Source organism: Anoplopoma fimbria, chromosome 7 (genome assembly GCF_027596085.1).
Source record: "Anoplopoma fimbria isolate UVic2021 breed Golden Eagle Sablefish chromosome 7, Afim_UVic_2022, whole genome shotgun sequence".
Taxonomy (NCBI): domain Eukaryota; kingdom Metazoa; phylum Chordata; class Actinopteri; order Perciformes; family Anoplopomatidae; genus Anoplopoma; species Anoplopoma fimbria.
This window is the reverse complement of record NC_072455.1, coordinates 17,541,980-17,556,342: the sequence shown is the minus strand read 5'-3', so window position 1 is coordinate 17,556,342 and position 14,363 is coordinate 17,541,980. Positions and strand designations below refer to the sequence as shown.

At 38.5% G+C, this 14,363-nt stretch overlaps 1 protein-coding gene across 2 annotated transcripts in view; it reads left to right on the top strand.

Annotated features, from left to right (window-relative positions):
- Nucleotides 1-14,363, top strand: part of LOC129093562 (receptor-type tyrosine-protein phosphatase delta-like) — a 127,897-nt gene that overhangs the window by 70,751 nt on the left and 42,783 nt on the right. For both annotated transcript variants that reach the window (XM_054601614.1, XM_054601615.1), the window contains exons 5-6: nucleotides 7,435-7,623; nucleotides 11,596-11,706. In XM_054601614.1, the coding sequence (XP_054457589.1) occupies nucleotides 7,435-7,623; nucleotides 11,596-11,706 (300 nt within the window). The remainder of the gene's footprint in view (nucleotides 1-7,434; nucleotides 7,624-11,595; nucleotides 11,707-14,363) is intronic.

Sequence of the window (14,363 nt, the reverse complement as noted above, 5' to 3'; positions counted from 1 at the left end):
TTATCAATGTTGTTATGAAGACTGACACATTTATATATGCAGTCGAAATACATGGATCATGGTCTTTAATAGCAAACCCTCCAGCACTCTGATAGATACTACAGGATTCCTTTTGACCTGTGATTCCTCCACTGACGCAAAATCCTAAACTGAAAAGCAGTCATGCCTTTTACATATTAGTTTGTCTAAGGCTTTGGAACCAGGCATATAATCGGGACGTGAACCCTTCAGGAGGATGAATTTAAGAACTCTCCCCCCACTGCACACTTGTGTGCCTTATTAGACAATATGCTGAGCATTTTGTTTTCTATTATTGGATTACTTAAGCAATATCTACCCAGTGCAGGTGCCAGGAGGCTTATTTGGGAAATCTGGCTCAAAGGAAGCTCCAAGGGGAAACCTAATCTTATTTAGACTGGACAACATATGTGCCAAACAGCCCTGGGATGTATCAGTGAGATAAATACAGGCTTTGGATTCTCTGAGGGCATTTAGGGAAAAAGTCAGACATCTCAATTTGTTATTTCTCTTTTTTGCTCAGCAATGATGCACAAGTGCTTTTATACGCTGAATGCTTGTCTGACGTGTTGTCCTCTAAATAAATTATGCTTTACTTTCACTTGTATCTCAAAGCATCCACATGCTGACAACAAGGTCCAGGCATGAGTGCAATAGTAGTCATATCAAAAAGTGTTCCAGGTCTAGGTTTGCGTTCTGTGGAAGTTTAACTGCTTAACTGCCCTGTCTAAAGCAGTATAATACTAAAAAAACTGCGTCAAGAGTAGAAAGAATGTTTCCAGTTTACAAGAACAAGTTGATTGCATCAATATAATCAAATGTGTGTGTTTTTTCATTGGACATAGGTAATAAGGGATACAAGCTCTAGTCCTATGGTCAAAAATGTATTTGGCTACAAGTTTTACCTTAGCAAAAGTGTATAGTCAGAATGATGGATGCAGTGTTGAGTAAAGTAACTCTGTCTGAGTCCAAGTTTGAGATAGTTGAACCAAGCTGCAGGTAGCTGATAAAGCAAAGGGTGGGCTCAGATTAAGAACCTGTCAATCATTAGGTGCTAGATTGTAAAAGTACACCTTTTTACCATAGCGTTAAGTGTACCTTGTGAGTGGAGCAAGGAAATCAACATCTATGTGGGTTTAAGTGGTAAAACATTAGAGAGACGGAAGAGGAAAATAGAACAGATGCCGTCATAGAATTGGCACAAAATGGAATTGCTGTCTGCCTTTGTTAATCAAGAGCTCTTACGTTTGGTTGAGTAATTTTGTTTGTGTGAAAACAAAAGCATAATTAACATTCCCCTTTCCCATGCCAAAGGGAAAAAAAAATAATTGAATACGTCAGTTGAACAGGAGCCGACCAGAACATTTTGTTGAAGAGGATTCAGGTCGTCTCTGAGCGGATGTATTAACTAGGCTTGCAACACATTTTTGAGAACTGTAAACAAATTATAATGGACAATGTTGCCATGTTAATGTGTTCCGAATCAACAACCTCATTTCGAAAAAAAAATTGTATGTCACAAAGACTAAATGTCTGCTCTGACAGTCTCTGTTCAATTTAGTTCATGTTCCCGTGTGTCAAGATCTATTTTCTATCATATTACTGCACTTCTACAAGTCTTTCATCCTTTATTGTGTGCATGGAATTATTTTCTTAATTAATTACCTTTTAGGAGTTTATAAAACACCAAGTCCTAATTTAATCTAGGTCAGCTAATGCATTAGCAAACCATGAAACAAGCAAATTCCAAATGACGTCCTTGTGAGCAGCAAGAGTGCTGTATGATTAACATGATTAGCACCCTAACCCCTGCTAAATTCTTCCATCTTCTTTCTCACTTCTTTTTGGATTTCTTTTTTTTTTAGCGTGGAAAGAGCTTTAATCACTGTCCCTCAACTTCAAATTATATGCTATGGTGTGCTGGGAAAAATGGCTTTGGCTCAGGCTGCTGAGAAAAATAAGCAGTGCTGTCACACTCCATGGGTAATGTTTTGTGGCTCATCTTTTTGTTCTGGCTGAAATCTTATCTGGGGAGGGATAGCGAGAATCAGATTGATTCCTAAACTGGGCAAGGATAATCTTTAGGGCAGAAGAAAAAGCAGTGTAAATTGTAAGAACGTCATACTTGAAGACATCTGCCCCCAACATTCCCACACTTCCATAATCCAGCATCTGTGGTGAGGAGTGATCCTCAAACAACAATAGGTCCTGACACACACTTTTCTCCAGCACGCTGCCACAGCAAGTGACCTGTGACAGCCTCTTTGAGGAGATTGTATCCACTCAAATACGTCCAACAAATATATCTTATTTTGGCCCTGTGGGGATTTTCCCTGAAGAATAACCTCAACCGCGGGGTGAAAAGTCTTGTTCCGCTTGGGAAGAAAAGGGTCGGACCGAATCCAATCCTTGTGCAGCAACCACGGAAGTTAAGCCAGAATGTGACTGGAAAGGTTTATGTTTTTATGGCTTCACTTGAAAAGTTCAGTGCAACAAAGGTTGAATTTCTTCACAAATTCCTTTGTACTTATTCTGTAATGTTGGAGCCGAATTGGATTGCAGTGACATAAAACACATCTCACTTAATTAGACTTAAGGAAAAGATTTACACTTAGTTTACTTAGAATTTCACTGCTTCTGTTTTACTTCGCAATGACAAATGTTAAATTGTATTTTGACATCCCTACCCACTATTTAAATGTCAATCATCATTACAGATATGTCAACTCCTATGAGCTAAAGCATACCCAATATTAGCAGACTACCAATATCTCACTGTGTAATTGCTTCCTCCAAAATCTCTGCACTGTGTACAGTCCATCATAAACCAGAGAAAAAGACTGGACGCAGTGGTAGGTATACTGTCTGTGCTATGCAGGAGAGCGGAACTCACTTTTTATTTGGTTTTCTGGAGCCAGTTCCCCACAGCTGTCAACACCTGGGCAGATATTAAACTAAAGCACATGTCCTGGCATTGGTTTTAGTCTGGTTCCACTATTTGTTTTAATGAATAGCACTCCATAGATGTAACTGCATTAGTCCTGTAGTACCTTGTAAACATCACCTCAGTCCACACAAACAGAAAGTGCCTTGCCGTAACACTAACCAAGCTAAGATGTTTACAGTAACATCTCACGTTTGCATGGCACCTTTACCTGTCGAGACTCAATTAGGCTCATTTAATTAGAGCTTAACAAGGAGGATATTACCTGAGTTTGTCACTCTAGCCATTATGGCACAGCAGGTGACAAGTTTACTTTGAACACAGTCTGTGATTGTTTGTTTTTATTGCCAGCTACTGCAATGGAACGACAGACTGTGCTGACTTTATGCTGCTCTCAAGCAACATTTTAGAGCCCGAAATGGCCACTGTTTATGTACAAGGAAAATGGGATTCCACTTGTGCTCATATTTTGTATGAATGATCAATAGATATAATTTGCTAATGGGTTTAGTTTATATCCACTGGCCTTATGTGTTCAGCAGAAATCTGCTCACTGAAGTACTTTTGGAGCCAACGTCCTTTTTATACTCCTCCCATACTTGGCACCGCACACTCATATGGCCTGATAGCCTGGCAGTGGCTAATGTGTGCAAATTGTCATTGGGAGTCTTTTTATATCAAGCACCAGTGCTCAGCACTTCTTTAGAAGGTGACTTCAGCATTTCTCTCCCTTCCATCTCATTTAGTGTGTAGATCCATTGTTGAATATACAGTATGGGTCTATAAAGCAGAAACTGCCCTTGTCTTATAGGCTGTCCTTGAGATTGCAGTTAGTGGTGAGGTAGAATAAGAAAGCAGGGGAAATCTGTACCATTTTCTTTCTGTTTTCCCCTTTTAGATTTGACTTTCACATACTGTGCAGGGTAGCTTGTGGCTGTATGTTCAAGTCATACAGCATATGTAGCCCCAAAACAAACACTACAAGAAAAACAAATCACATTTCCAAAGATGCTCCTTGCTGATAATGAATGTAACCACAAGTTGAAAAAACAACCTCTTAACTGTTAGCTGGACTGCAAACATGGCACATGGGAAAGACTACTAGCCTTTTGGCCCCCGGTTGATTAATTATTTCATTCTTAACTTTTAACACTTTGTCAATAAACCAACTTTTCCCAGAAATGTACACCAAAGAGGCTTGAATTACATAGTGATTAATCTGATTTCATTTTGGTCTCTTTGCCTTGTAAGGGAAATGCTGCCGCAGCTCTGTTGACGTGAGTTGTTAATCACAGCACAAGTTAGCAAATGTGTTCAATTTCCTTGGCTTTATTTATTATCACCCTGGTAATTCTCTTTGTGAAGTAAGTGAGGGTATTGCAGAAAGCTGTAGGGAGCTTGAGAACGTCATGGTACTTCTGTTTATAAATCTTTCTTTGTATCTTAATTCCAAGTCTTATGCAAGAAAAGTTTTGAGATACCTCATGGTTGAAGTCATGACTTTGTGGCCATTCTAGACAAGTGCACAAAAGCAGCTGTAAAATACATTTCTGGGCTGAGCAAGAATGCATTCAAAAGGCCAGAAACCTTTATAACAGATCATTCATTTTTAATGCCCTGCCTGGAGTCACATCAGCTGCCTGCACCAGAGTTACGGGCTAGCATCATGTAAGAAACACATTCTATAGGACATGGAAGATGGGTTTGGTCAAAGTGCCCTTTGTACACTTGACCCACATTTTTATGTATTCACAATTTCAGTGAGCTAAACTGTAGTTAGCCAGTAGTGTAAATCAGACAGAACTGCTATGGTTTTACTGTCCAAATATTGGACATGATCCTGACTTAGTTAGGAAAGTTAGGCTACACCATTTACAATTTTAAATGAATGTTGCCGCACACCCTTTTCTCCATATAGCTGAATAACCAGGGACATTGCGTTCAGCAGCATGAGAACAATCCTGGCTTCTTAAAGGACAGCTACATTATGATCTCTTGAGCACTTTGTTTTAGAATACATTGCAATTTCACAGGAGTTGCTTTTGAGTTTGCATGGATTGTCACATCCAATTACAATATCCAACATGCACTCATGCTCTCAGGCTTGCTTCTGGCTATTGTGTTTGATCAGGTATACTTTTGACTCATTGTAAAATTGACTAATTGTCTGTTCGACCTTGAACAGGCTGAAGGGAGCTTGAAAAAGGGCTAGCTTGTACAATTAATTCATTTCAACCTCCTCTTTGTCTTTCTCCATTTGAATGAGCAACTTTAACTTTTAAACTTGCTTTTTTTAGATTAGACTATTCCCTTATTCCTTGATAGTTGTGAATGTGATTCTTCTGGAAGAAATAATTTGCTATGAGCAACGGTCTCTCTGCTACTTTTATTCAAATTCATGCATGGTCTTAATGGAGAATGCACTGTCACAAAACTTTAATTATCATATGTGTGAATATAATCTTCTAACGGAAAGTTTTGATTGTAAATACAAAAAACACACCAATAGAAATTCATGGTCATGTGAACAATGTTCACATTACATAATTCAGTGCAGGTTTTTTACACTGCGTTGTCATTGTAAATCAGAAATAGAGCTAGATGATAGCTAATAGAGTTCCGTGAAGCCTATCACATAAAAACCTAAAATTAATAGAATACACCATCCGTAACCATGCAATCACAGTTAACGACTGTAATGCAGATATTAACGTTGGCAATAACAAGTTAAGAAGAAAAAAGGAGGGGTTCTTAAGGTTTTATACTGAATTGGTTCTGTCCTCCAGCTCAACTTTCCCACTGTAACTGTGATGTTAACTAAATATGGCAAGTATGAATTAAAAAGTTAAAGTGTTATTTGTCTTAATGAACAGAACATCAATTTGTGCAAGCAGCAAGCAAACACATTGCCAAACACCTACAAACTTTTAACAAGAGTAAAGCCGGGGCAGCTCTCATTACCTTAATGGATACTCAAAGGGATAAATATATACTATTTATTGTACACCATGTCAAGGACTTACAGTGATAAACCATGAGGATGCATTGGCCAGGAAGTCCAGTATAACTAACAGCGCACGCCTGCCAAGAAAATGACCGGTGTTCAAAGTATGCATTATATAGGATATGAATTCATTAAATTGGTTCAAGGAGAGTAAAGAGAATGCTGCTTTGTGATTGATTTTAAAGCATTTAACAAACAATACCCTTCCATCACTGTCAAAACAGTGATGTCAGTTCAGGCAGGGACGCAGAGTTGCATCGGAAAGTTTTGCAGTTCAGTCTGAAGTCACTCATTTGTAATACAGTCCTAATTCTGAGAAGATTTATCCGTCGCGTTGGTTTATCATGCCAGATACCCAAAAGCATTGTTGGAAGGCGGCCATGATTGTCGTTTGGCTGTGTGCAGGCTGTGGCATCTCGAAGCTGTTTCCAGACTGATGTCTCCTCATGAAAATTTAATGAAGTAAAGTGTTTCCAAAAAGGTGCACTTTACGAGAGCAGCGGAAGACACTAATTAGCCATATCACAGCAGGGAAAGGAAAACTTAAAAAGGTGCACATAAACCTCATCGGCATTTCGAATTTAGGTCTTGTTTTTCAGATTTCCTTTAACTATGCGGAGAGGCAAACATTTTGCATACAGAGATCTCTTGGCGCATAGAAAATTCCTCTCTGCACCCTCTCAAAGATCATCACTTTCTGCAAGCCGGATATACGTCCTGTTCAGAACCGTGTGCTTCAGAAAAACTTATTCTAGACTTTGATTTTTCTTTGTTTCGCTAAAAGAACATGCTTGAAGCGAAGAGCAATGTGAGTTATCTCCTCTCACATCTCAAACGGCAGCAAGATGTAGCCCGCCTCTGTTAAGTCGATAAGTTGAGACCAGGCTGGAACAAGACAACTTATTCAACACAGCTAAGCCGCCTGCCACTATCAGAGAACTTCAAAGGCGGATATATGGTTATCCAGTGCAGCTATGGTTTCTTCTTTTCCGTCATTAAAATTAATTTGGGAATTATCCTGTTTAGGTTACTCCTAGCTTGTTTAACTTGGATATAGTGTAATCTATCTTCTCATCTAACACTCGGCAAGAAAGCTGATATTTGTATTTCCTCAAATACACCTGAACTACTCTTTTAATTACGTGGAGATCCGTAATCTGTGCTGTTGTCCATTTTTACTTTTTGTTTATTTGTGTCGTTGTCAATACCAAATATGGGTAGGGAAAACAGGTAAATGTCATGGCTTTAGTGTAATAAAAACAATATCTATTTTGCTCCTGAATTGTCTCAATCCCTCAATTTATGACGGAACATTGTAAATACATCTTTACCTCTTTCTGTTGCTCTACACTCATGACTTTAATTTTCCACTGGCTCTCCCTCCTCATTAGCTCTGTACAGGGTTTTGAGGAGGACAACTGCCTTCTGAATCTAACCTCTGCAACAAATGTCTTTCATCTTTTTCCAGAGGACCAGCTGCCCCCTGGTTTCCCCACCATAGACATGGGCCCACAGTTGAAAGTGGTGGAGCGAACACGCACCGCCACTATGCTCTGTGCCGCCAGCGGCAACCCCGACCCAGACATCTCCTGGTTTAAAGACTTCCTCCCTGTCAACACCACCAACAACAATGGACGCATTAAACAGCTCAGATCAGGTAGGTTTCCTCTGCTGAAAACTCAATTTCAAAACGGGGAGTCTTCTTTCTTGTTATTCTCTTTCTGATCTGCTCCCCCTGTAGTCTCCTCTGTTCTTTCATCCTCTTCTTCCTCCCATGATTTAACTTCACATTTGGCTTTTAATTTTGTAGGTAATGGCATTGTTTCTACTACTTCCTGTCCTCTACTCTCTATGCGCCCCGGTGTGTGCTGTCTGTATGTGTGTCTCCCTTTGTCTTCCAGTGTTGTCATGGGCTGTTGGGATTGTTACCCCTCTGTGTTTGCTGGCTTATGCCCTTAACTTCTACCCTCATTGCTCACTGCTGTGACTTTTTACAATTGATTATTTTTGCGTTTTTGTGATAATTTCCTGTCCACTGCATTGGTGCAGTGTTTTTTTTGGGATCCATTCTTTTCCTTTCTTATGCCTCTTTTTTTTTTTTTAAAACAATAAATACTCAAAGTTAAGCTTCATTCTGAATCTGCTAAGGAGTGCACATGATTATAAAATAGGAAACATGCAGAAAAGCAAATTTAGCATCGTCCTTGTGCATTTGTTGAACTTTTACTTTTGAAAGAGGGATCCTTAAACCTTCTTTGAACACTGCATAAAAACTTCCTTTAGGTTAAAGAAAAACATCTATTTCTGGAAACTAATCAGCCACAGTAGTGTGTAAAACTTCACAAGGCTTTTCCCTTACCCCTTGATTCTTTGAATTAACAGCCCCTGCTTCAGTGTGTAGATGCCAGCTTTGTTTTTATTTGCCTGTGACATTCCCCTAATATAACCCTTCGCCTGAATACCCCATTTGATTTTACTATCTGAACACTATCTCAGAGACTATTCTATATTTCTATGAAAATTACTTCAATCATAGCTTGCAGCTTTATGTGCCAGCGAAAGGCAACACATTAGCGCAACTACGTGTAATTTTTAAGTCTTGTATGTTTGACCACCTGTCTTCAGATTTCACAGCTTTCACAGCCTTTGTTAAGCCGTCTTGTGAACTGACTTCCTTGCTAACTTGTTTTTCAACAGAACTGTGTAGAATTAACCCTTATTTCTAATGTGCGACTTTGATTCACATAGCTGATAAAGCATTTTCGAAACTTTTGTTAACTAAACTTACTTAAAGCATATAATCATATACTTATGCTGTCTTTCTTCTCTCTATATTTTTAAATCTACAGAATCCTTTGGTAAGTGCTTAGCTCTAAAGCACACATCACCCCCCCACTAATTTCCATGTCTCCAACAACTATTAAAATGCATGGCATGCATTTTACTAACAGATAGTTTAGTTTGAGGGCTAGTACTAGAGGCACATACACTATTCCCTTACCCCCACGGTATTCAAGTGTCCTACCACTGCCAGCTTTAGTATCACCTTTATCTGGAGATTATAATCACCCAACCTTAGCTTATATTGTCATATAATGACCTGTCCTCACATCTTTCTTACTCACTCACTGACCCACCACGTACTCACTTATCCTTTAACACCAGTAAAGTAGGTATGGGAATTTTAAAAAAATGTTAGGGAGGTGACCAGCTCTGCTTAGCTCAGGTGAAGCAAAGGGATCTCAAGTTGTTTAAATATGACTGCTCTCAATCTCATACACAAAGTCGTCAAAGTCTCTCCCTTCAGGAGACGGTCCTCAGAAGCTATTGCCACTTCCAAAATGGCACCTCCCCGTTGCACATCAATGTACAAATTCTTCTCTCTGACCAATGATTTTTCAATGATGAATCCTGTCTTTCTTTGCCAATAGAGTACAGAACAATTATCTCTCTCTCTCTCTCTCTTTCTCTCCTTTCTCTTTCCTCTAGTACCTTTATTTACGTACCCTGTTAAATCTAATTTGATTCTTCTTCCAAAGCCCCAAGCCTCTATCTACTCGTACTAATGCTTCTTCTTTCTAATCTTATTTGCATTCATATTATCCACCCAGGTGGTACACCAATAAGAGGTAAGAGTGCTGAACTGACGTTCACAGAATGAAAATAATACAAATTCATTCTTGCTGTCAACCCATCCATTCACTTGAATCACCTCCATTTTTGTCCTGTTTACCAAGACCGAAACCCATTACATTCATATGGACCTTCCTTCTTATTTGTCCTATTTTCGTTAACTAAATTTATATTCCATTTTTCTTTGTCTATGCTTTATTTACTCCTTTTTATTCTGGTTTCAAGAGCCTGTTTAGCTCAGTTGCGATATGCTTGCCCTGGCTCGAATAAGCATATCCAATGACAATTATTTTTTTAAACTATATTTTTTCCGTTCATTTTTTTGTTTTCTTTTTGGCCATAGCGAATCATGTGTCCCTCTTTTTGTCCAACTAAAACAACCAAGCATTTTTCCCCCTTAGCTGTTCTTGTTCAGCACTAAAAAAATATGCACAGATGCTGTGGAATCACGCAGGCATGCTGAAGACAACATTGCCTCTCCTCTGCTTTTTTCTCCCAAAGAATTCTTTCTATATTTGCAAACTATTTTTTTCCCATTTCTTCTATTTGCTTTCCTCTCCTGTACCTCTACAAAAAAGCCCAAACAACCACTTTTTTGATAAAGTTTCTACGGTGCTTTTTTTCTCTTTCACCTATTTTTCTTACTTTTCTTGGGTTTGGAGACTATTTTACTTTTTGACTTTTTTTCTTCAGGGTTTGGGGAAGGCAAACAGTAGAGTCTGGCGAGGACCTGATTGGCTCATTTTTGCCGTGTGACATGAAAGCTGGAGAGTTGTTGATGCATAAAGCCATTTTTCCCTGGGTCATATGACACCACACTGCTGATCCCATTGGTGGATTTTTATGGGTGTCTTTTGTAGCTTTCACAAGCTAAAGCAGTGGTTGGTTACCTTCTTGTCGGCTCAGGTCGATATTTTGAATTTTGTCTTCTAATACAAATGCATTTTATTTTTCAGCTAAGGGTTGTCAGAAGGTTGTAAGTTGTGCCGACATACATTTCTTGCCAAGATTTGCATGTCAAAACTTTTGTTATTGAGGGTTATATGTTGGTTTTGACTTACATAATACTTCAATTAACATTTTTCCACATATATGAGCAGCATTTTTCAATTTTTTGTATGGGCTGCCTTTTTTGAAACTTACTTCACCTAGATGAAGTCCCAAAATATTCAGTTAGGTGAATATTACACACGATCTGTGATTGAATATGCTAAAATTCATACCTAAATTTCTTTCTTTTAATCGTCCTCCCTTGTTATGCTGCTTTCTTATACTGTAAACCTTTTTTGTTTGATCCATGTTTCCCTGAAGCAGTATCACTCATCCCCATATTGACCAGTCCGGTGACATGTTGTATATTGAAGGGCTTGCCCCTATTCTTCAAAGTGAAATTATGACATTTTTTTGGGACATTGGCGATAGGATTAGGGTCTTTTTAGATCCTATAGCCATATAAGCAATCTGGCTTTGTCTCTAAAGAAGTCATCTTCAAGGTAAATGTATTATAGACAGAGGATAACTTAGGAGGTTTTTTTTCGTTTTTTTCCTTTTCTTTTGGATTTGGTTGACAATGTGTTATTTTATTTTCCCTTGTTGTTACTTTAGCCCTGTTAAATTGTATTACAATGTCTTGCATGATTACCATTTGCAGCCAGCCCTCACCTATAGTAGGGTAACACAGTCCTCAGCCAGTGGATCAGGCTGTGATAATGATTGGGGGCTAAACGTTAAAATATAAAGTCTTAAGTAACAGATGCAAGAACGTAGTATTTCACTGATGCAGTTTATTGGATATTGTTTAATTTCAACTTTCCTCAAACTGTCTAACTACTCAGGCTTAACAGGACAAAGCAAAACTAGAAATGAAGGGGGCTGATGTTGGCCTCCTTGAGGTTAAACAACTTATTTTCTTTTTTATGTTTGCTTGTGAACACGATGGGAACAACAACATTTTAACCAAACATACTCCACTACCCCGTTTGCTATTCCCAACCAGGAGCCCTCCAGATAGAGCAGAGCGAAGAGTCTGACCAGGGGAAGTATGAATGTGTGGCGACCAACAACGATGGAACCCGCTACTCTGCCCCGGCAAATCTATATGTCAGAGGTAGGAAATACGTGTTGACAACACTGGCATGCTTTCTATCAAAAATGATATTAATGTTCTCTTCAAAATTCATGAGTAACCTTTAAATCAGCCAATAAAGTCTGCAGGGGCCATGTCCTTTGAGGCCATTGTAAGTATGCTTTGTTTTTTGGTTGTTTTGGTTCTTTTTGATTTTGCACTTGACTTACCTGCACTGATTTGAACCTACGGTATATCTGCTGTTATGTGTCTCTGGTCCTTGTTGATAATCCTGAGTCTAACACCAATGACTAGACTGCTTGCTGTGTTTATCTACTAATTGCCTCTCAAACCTGACTGTCGGAGGTGGTAAAGGGTGGCCGGCCCTCCTCCATCAGTCCCAACTCTTTCCCCAGCAGTGAACACATCCTCTCTGGCCTTGTTTTCTCCCTATTGATCAACAGCAGAAGGACACCTTTAATCTCACTAGTTTTACTGACTATGAATTGTAAAAAAAAATCAACAGTTACAACTGGTATAAAGTCATTCTAATACAGATTTTTCTTTCATTATCCTACTCCGTATGTAAAATTATCTTTTAAAAACATAGTCTCAGTTTTTATGTTTAATAATATATACCTAATAAATAGCTTCAGGATTTTAGCAAATACAAAAAAAAGAACCTGCAGAGTAGCAGCAATGGCTCACTCTCAGTAACCATTTTTTTCAAAGAGGATGTAATCTAATCTCTTCTCAACTTTTACTCGCACACAGATTTTATGTATAAAACCCACTTACTCTTCCAGTATTGTTAAGCATTTTCTTAATTAAATTATCTATAAATAAGTGTAGCAGATAGAAACTGTAGATATGAACGCATTCTTTTTTGTAATTTTCAAATAAATTGTACAATGCTCTGCAGCCTGTTGGTTAGCTTTTGTAAGTAAGATCATATACAATATATAATAAGCACAATACATTAATTGTATTTATCATTTTAAGCTAACCACATTGCTTGGCAGATTTTTTTATTAAAAGTAAACATTCTCTCTTATTCATAATGTTTGAGTTTAGACAGGTCAGACTTTAGATTTTTATTCTGGGAACTAGGGAGATACAAGGGGCCACCTTCACATGGAGACAGAAGGTCCAATCTTATTGTTTTAGAAGCATTTGAACACCTTAAACATGGCCTTTTTACTCTCTGTGTTTCCCTTGTTTTTCTCCTTTCCTTATTTAATTTTGTTCTGCATCAAATTTCCTACATCCCTCAGAGCTACGAGAAGGTTGGTGTGTTTTTACTTTTTGAACACAACACAAAACAGAAATAATTTCATTTGTTTGCAAAATAAAACATGATTTTTACCTCTATTGATAGCATTTTTATCTTTGTCGCTCATTCAATGTTCATTTCCCCATTGAGAATGCCCCTGGTCTTTGTCAGAGTGCTTGACTGTCCAACAGGTGGTGCATGTTTGCATCTCTGAGGTGGGGTGGTAGGGATGATATTTGCACATGTCTGAGGATCTATTTGCATGGTCACCTCTCAATGCTTGATCTAGTCCTCCCCCTTGCCCTGCCCGTACCCTGTCAGTGTTCCTGCTTGGTTTAACCCATGACTCGCCACACAGCAGGTCAATGGGACAAAAAAGGAATACATTTGTATTAATTAAATAAGTTCATTTTAGAACAGAAAAGAAAAGTAATGTGACACACAAGGCCAGCATAGAAAATGCCCTCAATTGGGCTCCTGGAACTAATAATTGCTGTTCTACATAGATGCAGAGCTGCTCCATATGAGCTCTGAATCCCCCCCCTCCATAGAGCCATTCAAGCATCACTGCACTAAAATTTTCCCTGTGGTGCTCCATCCGATTGAAATTTCACAGGGATAATAGTATGTTAAAGCAAAATCAATCCTTTGTTGAAATGGGCACTGAAGTCAAGCGACAAGCCTTGCCCTTAGAGATTATACACTTCCTTCTGACGAGGATGTTTCTGTGCAGGAAGTCGTGAAAGCATGATGTATTTAGAGCATTATCCATAAGACTTGACAAATGTAATGATATTCAAATGAGCACGATAATATTATGTCTGTGGGGAGCGTGATCCAATTGGATATTAATTAAATATTGAGCGAGAGAAACGTTGTATTTAATAATGCAAGCAGTTCCCCTAGATTTCCTCTCTAGGGAGAGCTGCAGTCTGCTCAACAGAATGGGCTTGTGAATTAGTAGCAGACAGCAGGAACTGTGTGCCTATGTTGCAGTCCAATATACCTGCACAAATAACTAGTTCAGAGTCACAGGAACTACTGTAGAGGGTGTTTACAAAGATGGGACAATTAGCAAGCAATAAATGCAAGTATCCACACGTTTAAAAGGGACTTGTTCCAAAACAGCTTTCTTCAAAGTTCACTAAAGAACTGAATAAATACTCTAACAAAAGCTAACAGTACTCTATTTCCAAAACCATAAGCAGTAACACTGACTTTACTTTTACCTTCAACCCTCCCTAAATGTTTTATAACAATACCCGGTAGTCCCTTTCTGTTTCACACATACCTAAGCCCCTTAGTTATCCACATCATTAACATGCACTTAAATATTTTTGTATAAAATCATTATAAGTTCAACCCGAGGAGGAATAATATGTTGTTTTTTTTGTTCCATCAATAAATGTACCCTTTGTCCTAAGAT